Here is a 14298-nt window from a genome sequence, read left to right as displayed (position 1 = left end):
GAGTTGGACTACCTAGGTTCAAATCCAGGCTTACTAGCTATGTAATTCTGGGAGAATTCCCTAACCTTTCTGTGTTTCAGCTCCTCATCTGCGAATGGAGCAATAATAGCACCAACCTCAGCAGTTCCTATGAGGATGAAAGGGCTGAACCATCTAAAGTGCTTAAAGTGAGAGTGCCTGGCACAGAGTTTGTTAAATAAGTAGAATAGCTGGGGGACGGCCTGGTAGAGGCTGCTTCCCCTGGCGAGGTCCCTGGGAGGCAGAGCCAAGCAATAAAGAGGGAAGCCTGCCCCTTGCCCTTGGAGAGTGCCCTGCAGAGCGCAAGGAGGCCTGGGCACATTGGGGACATGTATGTGTGCAGCCTAAATGCCTTTTGATCATCCTGATAGAGCATGCTTCCTAAAGACACAATAACTCAGTGAGGACTTCAGAGACAATTATATCACACCTCAGGAATACTCAATTACAGTATTCACATTGCCCCAGAGAAATAATTTCATTCCTGAGGTTTTATTTTTCCAGCTGTGTGGTGCTGGTTTTATAAACATGAGATTAAACATTGACTAGAGATGAGCTCTCACAAGGATGTGGCCAGTCAGGGCCTGCTGCGTGCAGGCATTTCTCTCCTAGAGGTCTTGGGATGGGACTGGCTGAGTGCAGTGGAGGGTACCGTGGCTGTGTGCCAGTGGTAGGCCTTTTGAAATGAAACAAATACTGACTTAACTGAATTTGAGAAGATATTTTTCTTTCTTTTTTTTCCCCACATTTTTTTCACCTATAATAAGCTTTGTAAAATTGCCTTGGAATCAAAGGATAAATAATTTTGATCAGGAAATGGTAGGGGGGATCATGAAGAAAAGATGAAGTACCTTTGTGCTTGTTAAAACATGGCTGGGACGTGGGTCCACATCCACGATAGCTCATGTCTATAAGTAAATGAGCAAGCCAGCAAATCCCTAGACAAGAAACCTCAATACTGATCTTGTTATTTCACAATAACCTTACATTGGTAGACTTAGTCAGTATTGACATTTTATGAACCTTGATATTATGATTCCTGCCCTATGTTTATTGAGGCAGGAATACTAGCTCATGAGCTAAAGGAGAACAAAAATCACATTCATTCATTCATTCATTCATTTGTTCATTCATTATTCATTCAGCTCCTATTTTCTTGTGCCTGCCATATTCTTGGTTTTGAGGACACCATAGTAAACATGACCCCTATGAAGTTTCCAGCCTCATAAGACAGTGCACACATAAATATTATAGCAAGTCAGTGTGTAACTTTGGAAGAGGGCTTTGAAAGGGAGCAAACAGAGCTGTGTGATGGAGAGTAACGGGGATATAAAGTTACGCCCTTGAGAAGAACTTGCAGAAGTGCACAAAGACACATACTGGGATTGTCATTACAATATCACTTATAATACGAAAGAACTGGGGCATGGCTAGATAAGTAAAATATGGAATAGCTGTAAGGTGGAAGGCAACTGGAGGTTTTTTAAGAAATGCACCATATCAGAAGTACCAGCATACTTGCCACATCAATTGCTGTATAAAAAGATTGTAGAACAATATTGCAGTTTTTTTAATCTGGAAATTTATCCACCAAATTTATAAGAGTTGTTCCTGCTGGTCAAAGGGGACTTAATTTTTATCAGCAATATTACACTTTTTCAAAGGGAGCATGGATTCTTGTAATTAAATATTGATTTAAAAAGATTCTTTAGAAAAGAAGATAGTGGCATGGGGGTGGTCCAAGAAGCCTTTCAGACATTTAGGCTGAATCCTAAAGGATGAGAAGAGCGACTTGGGCCAAAGGAATACCATATTCAATGGCAAAAGGAGGAAAGAGCATGATGTACCTGGGTAACTCATAGGTGTCCTGAGAGACCAGGTTATAGTGTGTGTGTGTGGGGGGGGGTTGGCGGGGGGGGTTGGCGGGGGGTGGGGAACGGGACAAAGAAGTGGCACAGAAATGAGATGAGTTTGGACAGTAACAGGTCAAGTCATGCAGGGTCTTGAAAACCATAGCACTGAGTCTGGTTGTTTGGCATGCAGGGGCTCAGCCATGCACATCTGAACAGATGCCTGTCTATCTGGTGGGCATCAGATTGGAGGCAAAGGAAGGTGGAAACAACAACACTGGGTGGTTGCCATTGGTGCAAAACTACTGAAAAACTTTAGTAACTTAGACGAGGGCAGCGGTTCTCAACCTCGTGGGGCATCTAAAATAACCCATGCTCAGTTCACACCCCAAAATAGTGGAATACAATTTCTGAAGGTAGGGGCTAAGCATTCACATTTTCAAATGATATATCACAAGGGTGAGATCACTAGGCTGGAGTTTGCTGTTGGCTGTGGAGAGGCATGGAGAGTTTAAAGCACGCTTTGGAGAAAGAGTCAGTAGCTCTCACTGCTGGATCTCCCAGGACTACCCTCCTGGGGAAGCTCAGACCAGGCCGAGCCCCAAACTGTTTGGGACATTGTGGGCATTGTGCGAGTGTACAGGGCAATATGTGGACCTGTGACATGTGTCCAATTTTTCTGATGATGGTCTCTAGATATTTATGGCCTTTTGCTGCTCTTTTTTCTCTTCCTGTTATCTCCATTTTATGGGGTTCATTCTTCACTGGCATCTCCACCAGCAGATGGCCAATGAAGTAGAAAGCAAATGCTACCCAAACAAGTCGCTGTGGTTACTGTTGGTAATTTGGGGCATGACTCAAGAGGGTAGAAAATAGAAAATGAGATTGTTGGGAAGAACCCTGGCTGAAATATAAGATTTGGGGTTTATCTCTAGATGTCAATTATCTGTACTTTATTACCGTATTAAGAGTTGATTGTGGTGTGTTGAAGTCCAAAGCATGTGAAAAGGCAATTAGAGTTTTAGCATCAAACTGAATCATGAATTAGAAAGATGTTATTGCACACTAAAACTCTGTAACACGTTTGGCTTCCTCATGGTGGATTACGTTTGCTCTCTGTTTCTTGAAGACGCGTATTATGTTTCTTTCATTTCTAACTAGGAGTCTTTCACTCTTTGGTATCCTCCTCTCCCCATTTATGAACAACATAAGACAGAATGTGTCTAAGAAATGCCATTATTTGAAACACTTAAAAGTGAGCTTGACTAGACAATACACGTTAGGCTAGTGATTTTATATATATATAATTTCTGGCGATGGGAGCACTTGTCTAATGCCCTCATGATTTTGTTTCTTCAGCTATCACAGACCACCAGAGATGGAGTTTCCCATTCTGCTGTTGCACTTTATTTTATGGGCAAGATAAGAGAGCCCCAAGGTCTCAGGATGGAGCCAGGCCAGACCCAGGGTAGGGCTGTTTTCACCTCTGGCGGCTGCCATCTTGAAACCTCAGCCTGGGACTGCACTTGATATCCCTGCTATTGCCAAAAGTTCCTGGGGAATTCCAGTCTATATGCATCTTAGTTTCTCTTCTGCTCTCTGAGACTTCTAAGGGACATTTAACACAATTTAGTATTAATGGCTTAGAATAAAGTTTTTTAAAAACAAAATTGAAATACATGCAAAAGAGAGTAGTGAGACTCCTCCTTAGTTATGACTGGATTGATTTGTTTTACATATGAATAAATCTGCAACCTGGCTATTAATTATGGTGTTTTTTTTCTTATTGATGTTTATACTCTACAGACTGGAATTCCATTATATTAAACTACTCCATGTTTTCAACAAAAAGAATGTGCTGGATCCGCTAGTATTTCATTCAAAAACAAAATAGCAAAATAATGGCTTATGCATTAAGGCATTGGCCGGTAGTCCAGTTCTTGGTTATATTCGGTATCCATGGCCTAGAATTTATACCCCTTCTAAACCGCATGCTGCAGGGACCATAAATACTTTCCTGTCTAACTTTGGGTTCTCACCATGGAAACATCAGAGCAACAGCTGGGCTCTGTTATATGTCTTTTTATTCTTTTGGCTGGCAAAAATCTTTGGAGGGAAACTTTTTTTTTTTTTAATTTGGTGGATAACAAAACTCTATGAAATCATGAAATCACTGTTTCAGTTGGTCAGATATATGTCTTAACTGATTAAGATCACTAATTGGAAAGTTTCAAATCTCATCTTGGACCCTTGGTAACCTAGAAACAACAGCTTTCAAGTTAACAGAAAGTGTGAGTCATTGTGAGGCTAAGTTCGAACTCCAGTTTAAATATTCACTAACACAGAGTGATGCCGATGGAGCCCAAGGGGGGTACTTTTTCTCTCATAAATTTAAGAAAGTATATCTATGAAATATTTTCTTTATTAGAGATGATATGTCTTACGCATTTTACAGAATGAAATGGGGCATTTAAAATATCTGCATCTTATCTAAATCTCAATGCAGAGCTTTCTAACGATTTGCCACAAATGGGTCATACCTGTGTCAAGACACTGATTCCCTCAGGGCCACCAGGCAGGTCTGAGGTGACTGGAGCCCTGGGCAGGTCTCCTGGTGGCGTCACACAGCTGTGTCTGTTATCCTGTGGGCTGTGCAAATGGTATTATGTTGTCTGTGCTATGTGAGAGGAAGATGGAAAAGTACAGTGTAGGCGACAGTTGCTTAGACCGACCAGCGCAGTGATGATAGAGTGATGGGGCCAGTTTAGATTCTTCTTTGGTTTCATGGGGAGCCTGGTATGGTAGAAAGGATGCTGGCCTGGACATTAGGAGACTGGAGTTCCTACTGGCAAGCTGTGTGATCTTGCCTTCTTTAGACCTCATCTTTCTTCTCTATAGTGTGGGGAGATCTCTAAGGTCACCTCTCCATTCTTGCCAATCTTATTCTTTGACCATCCATGCAGGTTTTTCCACGCTGAGTACCATGCTAGGTCCACGGTTCCAAAGAACTGCAACAGGCAGCAAGTACTTCCTGGTTGTATTTGGAGTCTGGGTCCACTAGAGAAACAGATGAGGAAGAATAACTGCAGGCAGGGAGAATGGATCCTATGAGGACCCCAAAGCTGAAATGCCCTTGGTGTCGGGTACACAGATCAATAGACCAATTAAGATTGGGGCATGGATGTTTATGGAGGGAGAGTGGGGGATGACGTTGGAGAGACGGTCAGAGTATTAGCTAGGCAAATTGGACTTCATTCTAAGGTTAGAAGATATATGTTTGAGCAGGCGAGTGTTACGTGCAAGATCCTCTTATCCTCTGGTCACTTCCTGCTTGGCTTTCTGAGTTTTGAGCCAACAGCACTGTGGATGTCTTTTTCAGTTGAATACATCTTGGTACAATTAGTTGTTTAATGTCTTTCTCCCTGATGGACCTATAAACTCCAAGCATGGGAAACTCTTTTAACCACTGTACCCCAGTATCTTGTGGAGGGTGGTCTTGGACCTTGTAGGATGCAGCATCTAAGCCTGCTTAATGACAGTAGCACTTCCTCCCCAGGTGGGACAGCTGAAAATGCCTGCCAACATTGACAGTTGTCCCTTGGGTAGAATCAGCCAGATTCAGAACCATTGCCCTGGGGCAATGCCACTTCTAGGTGATATGTATCAGATTCATGATATGAATGTTTAACTTAATAAGGTAGCGCCACTTGTTTTGCCAAGTGGTTATACCAATGCATATTCTTGAAATCGATATAGGAGAACCAGTTGAGCTACGTTCTCTTCAGTGCTTGGTATTATCATACTTCTGAATTTTGCCAAGTAGATATAAAATGGTATCTTATTCTGGTTCTGATTTATATTTCCCTGATTTATAATGAGGTTAAAATAGCTCGTCATACTAGTTCATTGGCCATGATCATCTATTTTGCTCACTTTTATAGTTGTGTTTTTGTTGATGTTTAATGTACATTTTTGTGTATTCTTGAGATGAAGTTATATCTGTTAGATGTATTGAAATACCTTCTCTGAATTTGTTGCTTGACTTTTCCTCATCCTGATTGCTTTGATCCTAGAATATGCTTTAATACTGTTTTAAATGTTTCTATTGTACTTTTGAAATAGCTCAGCAACATTGATTTCCCTTTTTGTTGCCTAAGAAATATGACATCAGCTTGAGACCCAAATCTGGGAAAGTTAAGTTGGCTTTGAAGAAACTAAGCCCTTCAGAATTGGTCAGACTGCAGACATCTTGCTTTTCCAACTGAAAAGCGTAGCCTCCAATTTGGGACTGTTTGTGGTAAAAAGGAAAACACCTGATAGGTTCAGAACAAGCCTGTGCCCTAGAGTAACTCCTTATTATTAAAAACAAGCAAAATACCCCTAGAGCTATTTAAAAGCCAAATATCAAAGACCCAAAATCCCTTAGCACAACTATAAACAAAACTAAGTTATGCTTCAAGAGAAAATTCACCTAGGGAAAAAAGCTAATTTATCTAAACTAATTCATCAATCTTAACTATCATCAGTGTAAAATATCATTCTGTTTGACTAATTTCATCACAGGATGAAACAAAATAAAATCAGGGTTCTGTGCCCTATGAGAGGGTATTTCTTTTTCCACCCATTTAGGTTGTAGGGCAACGCCAGTGCTTTGACCATAGAGCATTCCGGAAGTCGGCCCTCCCAGTGCGCCATTGTGCTGTGTCCTTTGTCCTGCCCTGCCACTCATGGTAACACAGCTATGACACATGCAAGTCATGGGAAAATTTATTGTGGGGTCAGAGGTGTTGAGCCTAAATAGGAGACAGGTTGGGATGTAGCTCAGGATTGCTGTCTTCAAACATCTGTGGGACAACTACATGCAAGAGAAAGGTATCAAAGAGACAGAGCTTACACAGGTGGAAGTTATAAAAGAGAAAGTGTTGCTGTCAGTGCTGTGGAATGCTTTGCAAAGTACTGTGTCCTCTTCCTTAACGAATCAAGCAGAGTTCTGAGTATCCCCTCGTAGGGATGTTAGAGATTTCCTAAAAGGGCCCAAAAGACAGCGATGGTAGTGGTGATAGCTAACAGCTAAAACAAACTGATTTGTTTTAGGCCATGCCCTTTCAGCGTTTTACATAGTAAGCACCACCTCCTAGGAGGGAAGTACTATTGTTATCCTATACGGGATAAGGAAAGTGGGGCTCAAGGTCACACAACTAGTATTTGAAGGAGCTGGAGTACAACCCAGAGCTCTGGCTCAGAGCTCCTCCAACTACAGCAGAAATCACTTCTAAATGACTTTACTACCTGGGGGAGCAAGTGAAATCAAGTCGTTTTAGGAGGAAGGGCTCAGTGTTTTGTTTTAAAGAGGAGAGACTTCATGGATGGTGGGGTAGAGATCTATGGGTTGTGGGTAGACAAGAAATAATAACATCTACAAATTCCTGATCAAGCTGAGGAAAAGTGGCCTCAGGCTGAAGGTTGTGGGCATAGTTTTTAACTGAAAAGTACCTGGTCATTATCAATGGTAGAATGAATAAATTGTGGTACATTCATATAAGGGAATATTATACAGCAATGAGAAGGAATGATCTTCAAGTACACATAACAATGTAGATGAATCTCACAAATATGACACTGAACAAAGGAGGCTGGACATGGTATGAATCCTTTCAGATGGAGAAGAAAAACAGGCAAAGCTAACTTATGCTATTTGAAGTAGGGGAGGGAAGCAGTTAGAAGGGAGATTTAAAGGAGTGCTGGCTCTATGGATGTGTCTGTTTTGTGAAGTTTAAGTGATTTGTGTACTTTTCTGTATGTATTTTATACTTCTTTAAAAACAGAAACTGCAACTGAAGGACAATGGGATAAAAGAGTTAAAGATCTTGATAAAGTGAGAAATGGTGGATTCATATGAACTGAAGACAAAAAGGAGCCGTAGACATTTAGAAAGTAGAAGATGGACACTAGGAGATTGCAGAAGAGTTACAAGGTAGTTGAGTAGAATGAGAGATTTGGGTAAATGGGGGCTTGTGGTCAGGCGGTAGAAAGTTTGGATGCAAGGTTTCCAAGGTGGACTAGTTCCAAAGTATTGTATGCTGGTGAGGTCCAATATGTGAGGGACTGAAGTGAAAAAAGGGGCAGGTCATGGGAATTCAAGAGTTTCAATCCCTTTGGCAAAGGATCGAGAAGCCTACAGGGCCTTGGGTAGGTATTCCATGTAGAAAGTGACATAAATCAGATATTGACAGGCCTTGGAGGCCAAAGGAGGGAAATGATTCAGTTCTCAAAGTCTGTACTTGTTTAGCTGCAAGGGTAAAACCCACGTTAAACTGAGAATTTATTATCTTCCTTTAGTGAAAGGCCAGGGTGGAGTTTCAAAAGTATTGGATCCAGGTGTTAAAATTGTCATGGGATTCCTCTCTCTCTTCCCCCTGCCCTCAACTCTACTTTTCTTGGGTTGGCTTTACTCACAGATAACCTTCTTCCACTAGAAGTTATAGGCAGCTCCAGATTTAGGATGTCCTTACAGCTGCTCATCCCTAAAGGCACTGGGAGAAATCCCAGGGGTGACATGGATTGACTCCACTTAGACCATGCAGCCACCCTTAAAGCGGGGGTGGATCAACCCCCTGAGTCACATTCACTGAGAATGAGGGAGTGGTTTGCAAAAACGAGATATCCACCATGGAGGTTAGTGCTGGGTTGGCCTTAGTGGTTTCTAACTGAGAGGGGTGCACTGAAGAGGTGAGGACTCTGCTGCAGGAGCTGGGCGTTACTAAGGACACTCACTGTGTGATTCTGTGTGGAGGAGGAAAACCACCTAGGAGGCCTGCCCACGGCCAGAAGCTGCTCTGAATCGCCTGTGGGGGTGCAGGGCAGCAGCAATCCAGCCAATTTGACAAAGAAATTTGGCCTGTGCTGGATTATTGCATTTCCACCCCGCATTTAAATTTCTCCATCTCAGAACTGCCTTCCTTTCCCCTAGCAGATTGAATGTGCTCTTTTCATTTCAGCCAGCTGGAGTTTTTTTTGCTTCATCTTCTTGTTTGTCTGTTAACGCTTATCTCGCTTCTCCATCTTGTCTCTGTTGTGCATTTCTCTTTTCCTGGCCTCGTCTCAGGGATGAGGAGGAGGAAGAGGAGCAGCCAGTCACGGAGCCCAATTCAGAGGAAGAGATAGAGGACGATGCCCCCTCTCAAGGCAAGGACAGGTACCAAGAGCTGGACCCTTCCAGGCCCCCACTAAAAGACCAAGGCTCCTTTCTGATGCATAGTTTGCAGCCTCCTATCAGTAGTCTCCTCCCTTCCTCACTAGCTCCCACTGGTAAACCTTTCCTGACCCTGTGCACAGAGCCGCAGAGTGATTGGTTCTGTAGAAATCACGGGGCACTTTTTCATTAGAGAACTGTATTTTTTACTCAAATACTGCCTTCTTAACCACGCTTTATGGAAGACTCACCCAGTTGGTTTTCATCCCACTATTCCCTTCCTCATTAAGTGCTTTGGCTTAGTCAGATTGACAATGACTAAAAAGATGTTCATCTCTGTTCAGAAAATTTTAACCCTTTCAGCACTGTAGTAAGAATAATTATATGTGTTTCCTTCTTCCTACTAATTTTACCAGTAGAATATTAGCTTAAAAATATGTGTGGGTAACTACTGTGTAAATGATGCAAGTTTGTTTTTTATCCAAATTGACCGGAATGCTTTTGACCCCATGCACCATAGAAAAATTTCCAGGTATTTATTTTCATACCCAGAACAACGAACATAGCTCTAGGGACCTTTGAGGACTTGACTGTCCTCCACTCACCTCTCCAAAGTGCATTCTTTCTGTCTTCAGGCAATGTTAACAGACACAGGCACCTTGGAGATATTTTTTAATTTTGTAGGTATTTCCCCAAAATGACGTCTATATGAAAAATAAAGACTAATCATGAGTAATTTCTGTATTTTTGAATGTCATTTCCTGATATTCAGAAATACTTCTAAATTGGTTTCCTTCACTTTATTTATTACACTGCAAATTGACATTTTTGTTAGTTTTCTACAAAAAAGCAAAATCAAAAGGATCTTGGATAAATTAGGGTAAAATCTTTCTCTTACCAACTTCAAAGTCAGTGTGATTCTTTGCTGCTGCAGCTTCATTCTCCAGGCCACCGGTGCACATAAAAGTTCTCAAATAGGCTCATTTGACATGCTGAGACACCCATCATTCCTAGGGGTCATGGAATCCTCTTGGAACTGACAAACTAATGATTGCTTCCTCTCTTTGGAAACATCTGGAAAGAAGCCATCAGGGTGTGCAGAGAGAAAAGGAATGGCCTGGTAACAGAGAGTAAACCACACATTTCAGAATAAGAGGGCGAGAAAGGTCGGCATTCGCCAGAGCCCCTCGCCCATGCTGAGAGCCCAGCGTGAGGATATAACTGTTTAGTTAGGGAAGCTCTGGGAAGAGAGGAGGTTTAGTTGACAGTTCCACTGTAGGCCGAAAATTAGCTGTAGGAAATTAGGTAGACCCTCAATAAATACATTGGTATGGCTCCATAGGTGCTTAAATGTGCACGTTCTCTCTCACACACACAAACCCTACAACCCTCAGTGACTCACACAGTACAGCACGTATGGACCAGACGGAAGAATGGGCAACTTCCAAGGGCATCCCTCCTGACACTGTGCTGTCTTTACAGAGGGTCGTTGTTTGCACAGGCAGATGGTTGTTATCCTACCTTGTAAAGTATCTTTGACTCCATGACTAGTGCTGGAGGGCATCCTTGATCATAATTTGATCATAAACTATAGTCAGATTTTTCAGTTTTAGGAAGTTAAGCTGTGCATGTTAAACACCAGGGTTTGATCTTGACAGTACCTAAAACATTCATTAACATTGATCTGGAAGTTCTTTGTTCCCTGATATAAACCTATTAAAGTGGTAGGGAAAAATTCTGCTTACTTCTGTGGGTTTGGTGTTTTCCACTGCTCCCTCTTCCTGCTGGCTGCTTCTTTGTGTGTGCCCACCACACATGCCTACCCTGTGTGCCTGCTGTGTGCCCACCACATGTGCCAGGCCTGCTGGAAGTGCTTCATTGTGGTCCCATATCATCCTCCTGTTGGGCCAGGGAAACCGGTATGTCCCTGCCCTTATATGCAGGTGGAGCTCTAAATTTGAGGTAGAAAAGAAAACTGTTCACACTCTATTCCCAAATGGGCATGGCTGGGAATCATGTTCTCTGGAAAATACAGACTTAACATAAATCCTCAGATTACAAAGGTGTGCATCAAAATGTCTAAGTGAATTGATTCCAGTCCTCTGAAGGAGGACCGTTTTTACAACTGTAACTGTGGCAGAATGAGGCCTGCCTGCAGGAGTCTACATATCTAGGGCCTAGAAGTAGAGGAGGCCCTGGGGAAAGGGTGACATAGGCAAAATGTGTCTTCATTCTGCAGCCCCTCCTTCCTAGCTCTTTCCATTCTTCTCCTTTTATCCATACCTGCTTTCAAGAAAGGACTGAAAGCAGTAACTGAAGTATAGAGCTGTGGGATACCACTTCCTTAAGGCTGGGCTTTTTAGGTAGAGGACAGATACTCTGATCAAGATAAAGAAATGAAGTTTAAATTATGGAGATTCCGGTGCCGACACAACCAGTGAGGAGAAACTCGGGGGGCTGAGTAGGTATGAAGAAGAGCTTTCGAGGCTCCATTAAATCCCCTCACAAAGACCTCTATGCCCAGAAGCCAGGTTGGTCTCCCCTGCCACACTGGCAAACTCAGGGTGCCAGGATAATTGGGCAAACCAAAGCTTCTGGCTTTTGTACTGCGGTTCAAGAAGCCCAACTGGGTTCTGAAGTAAGTGGCCGTAACAAGAGGGGATTTTTACATGTCTTTTCCTTTTTCCTAACTTTTGCTCCTTCTCTCCTGAATCTCTCTTTCCTTCCCCTCCTTCCCTTTCCCTCAACTCTTCTCTCTGCTGGGCCAGCCCTGCGGCCGAGCAGATCCCCACTGGACAGGATGCTGCTTCCGAGAGTCCAGCCCTCCCCACTGCCTCCAGTGCCACCTCGCAGGCCAAGCAGCTTCCGGCCAGCGCTGCAGTGAGGGGCCTCTTGTGCAACGGGGCCTCTGGGCCTGCCCTGCTGCCACCCCCCACCCCTGCCTCGGCCTCTCGGCTCTCCTCCACTGCATCTGGCCTCCCGAAGGCATCACCGGCCATAGAAAAGCTGCCCTATGTGCCTCACAGCCCCTTCCACCTCTTCTCCTATGACTTTGAGGATTCGCCCTTATCCACCAAGGAAAAGGAAGCTGAGGCCCAGAAGGAAAGCAGGTAGATGCGGTCTGCATGGAGGCCTGTGTGAGGTTAACCTGGGAAGGCAACACATTGCTTAACTGCATTGCTTGGCTTGTCTTGTGCTGTGTTTGTGTGGATTCCAGTCAGAGCAGAGAAACTAACTCCCTGACCACTCACTAAATACCAGCATTTAGGCAAGCTACAAAAGAAAATTGTCATCTGCTTGAAGTAAGGAGCTCTTTTGCTATGATACAATTATTAAAAATGGATTTTAAATGGGAGGTATTAAAAATATGCATGGTCTGACATAATCGATACATCTCGCACCCATCTACCTGGCACAGGGTCTTGTTTGACCTGCAGAATTCCATGAAGTGCTTAGTCATCTTTCCACAAAACATTTTGAGTGGGGCTTTCCTTCCTTTTAACAATTGCTCTGATTCTCTCCATTTGAGCACATACTCTGTCTCTGAGCCTTACAACTTCCGGTCTTTCTCTTCTAATAGGTGGGTGTCTTTATTTTCTTTGCCTTTTCTATAGCTTTCACTTTTTATTCTAATGTATCCATTTTTTTTCTGAAGATTACTCGTACTGTGTTTCCCTGAAAATAAGACCTAGCCGGACAATCAGCTCTAATACGTCTTTTGGAGCAAAAATTAATATTAGACCTGGTATTATATTGTTATATTGTATTGTATTGTATTGTATTGTATTGTATTGTATTGTATTGTATTGTATTGTATTGTATTGTATTATATTATACCTGGTCTTATATTATAGTAAAATAAGATCGGGTCTTATATTAATTTTTGCTCCAAAAGACACATTAGAGTTGATTGTCTGGCTAAGTCTTATTTTGGGGGAAGCACAGTAGCTTCCCGTGAGATGGCAAACAATTGCAGTTTGAATCACTTCATGGGCATTCATACAATTACATTATTTAAAGTGTAAACACTTCAATAATTCTTATAAAAATTGGGGGTGGGGGAAGGACAAAGGGCGGGAGGTGTGTAAATCAAGACTGCACAGGGAATTTTCAGCAGAGCTTGTTGGCTTACCTGTGTGCCTGCCCTTCACTGACATCTGGATTAGAAACTTCTGAAGAGCAGGGAATGGGGAACAGAGGATTGGATATTTTGAGCAATCAATTGTCCAAAATTAATACTGATGGCTACTCCCATCTTAGAGTAATAATAATCGCTGACATTTATTGAGCATTTAAGAGCCATGAAATTAGCACTTTAATGTATCACTTAATCTTTAAGAGGTAGGTTCTGTTCATTGCCCTTGTTTACAATGAGGAAACTGAGGCACAGAGAAGCTAGGTAAGTGGGGAGTGGTTTCCACCCTGGGCAGCCTGCTCTAGAGTCTGGCCCTAACCTGTACATTGTATAGGCCTCTCTTTTAGGCAGTCTGTCACTCTCTCTCCTTTGTGGGCTTGTGTACACAGTAACTCCTAATACCTGGTCCTACCCTAGCTGCTGTCTGCTAGGGTTCTTCAGGCAGTTCCTTCCGGTAAGATGCTTTTGTCATAGTCTTCTTGGGGGACTCTCAGCCTGGGTGCCCAGCAAGAAGTTACACTTTCATTTTGAATGAAGCTTTACACGACCTGGGCTTGGCAGGCAGCTCTTCCACGCCACAAATAAATGGCCAGTTGCTATGGGTGTCAGGCATTCCATCTGATAAATACAAGAATTAATCTAGAACTGTGGTCATCAACCATTTCTGCTTACATATAACCTAGAAGAATTTTGAAACCTCCCTCAATGTTTGAAGTATCCTGTCCAATTTTTTTTATCGTAAGCTTAAATAGTTTACAAAAGATGTAATTTGTCTATTGCATATATAATATATGTGCTTTAAATTTATTTTCATCAAAACCTTGGGGCTTTGGATTTAACTGATTAAATTAAATTATAGGAAATGCTTACATATGCCTAATTGGCCAAGCCAGTCTCAAATGAGACCTAAATTTCTGTCAGCAAAAGTCTGACCTCATGTTTCAATTCCAATAAGCTAATGTGCGTCTCTGTGACAACCATTTCACTTCTGGGGTCTGACAGATAGGTGGATGAATAGATAGAAACAATGTATGGATCTGGCTCTGAGTTTGTCCCTGGATAAATAAATCACTGCCTTCTCCTTTCTTAGTATTTCTTAAGGA

At 42.5% G+C, this 14298-nt stretch overlaps 1 protein-coding gene across 9 annotated transcripts in view; it reads left to right on the top strand.

The window, feature by feature from the left end:
• The window catches only part of FHOD3 (formin homology 2 domain containing 3), a 430821-nt gene that overhangs the window by 298048 nt on the left and 118475 nt on the right, over positions 1-14298 (top strand). For 6 of the 9 annotated variants that reach the window (XM_081079067.1, XM_081079066.1, XM_081079065.1 and 3 more), the window contains 2 exons: positions 8974-9063; positions 11829-12170. The exons of 2 other annotated variants lie outside the window; for them this stretch is intronic. In XM_081079067.1, coding sequence (XP_080935193.1) covers positions 8974-9063; positions 11829-12170 — 432 coding nt within the window. The remainder of the gene's footprint in view (positions 1-8973; positions 9064-11828; positions 12171-14298) is intronic. One more of the 9 variants, XM_081079072.1, reaches the window with a different exon arrangement.

This window comes from Rhinolophus hipposideros, assembly GCF_964194185.1.
Source record: "Rhinolophus hipposideros genome assembly, chromosome: 17".
NCBI lineage: Eukaryota > Metazoa > Chordata > Mammalia > Chiroptera > Rhinolophidae > Rhinolophus > Rhinolophus hipposideros.
The sequence above is the reverse complement of the archived record's forward strand: the minus strand, read 5'-3'. Positions and strand labels throughout refer to the sequence as shown.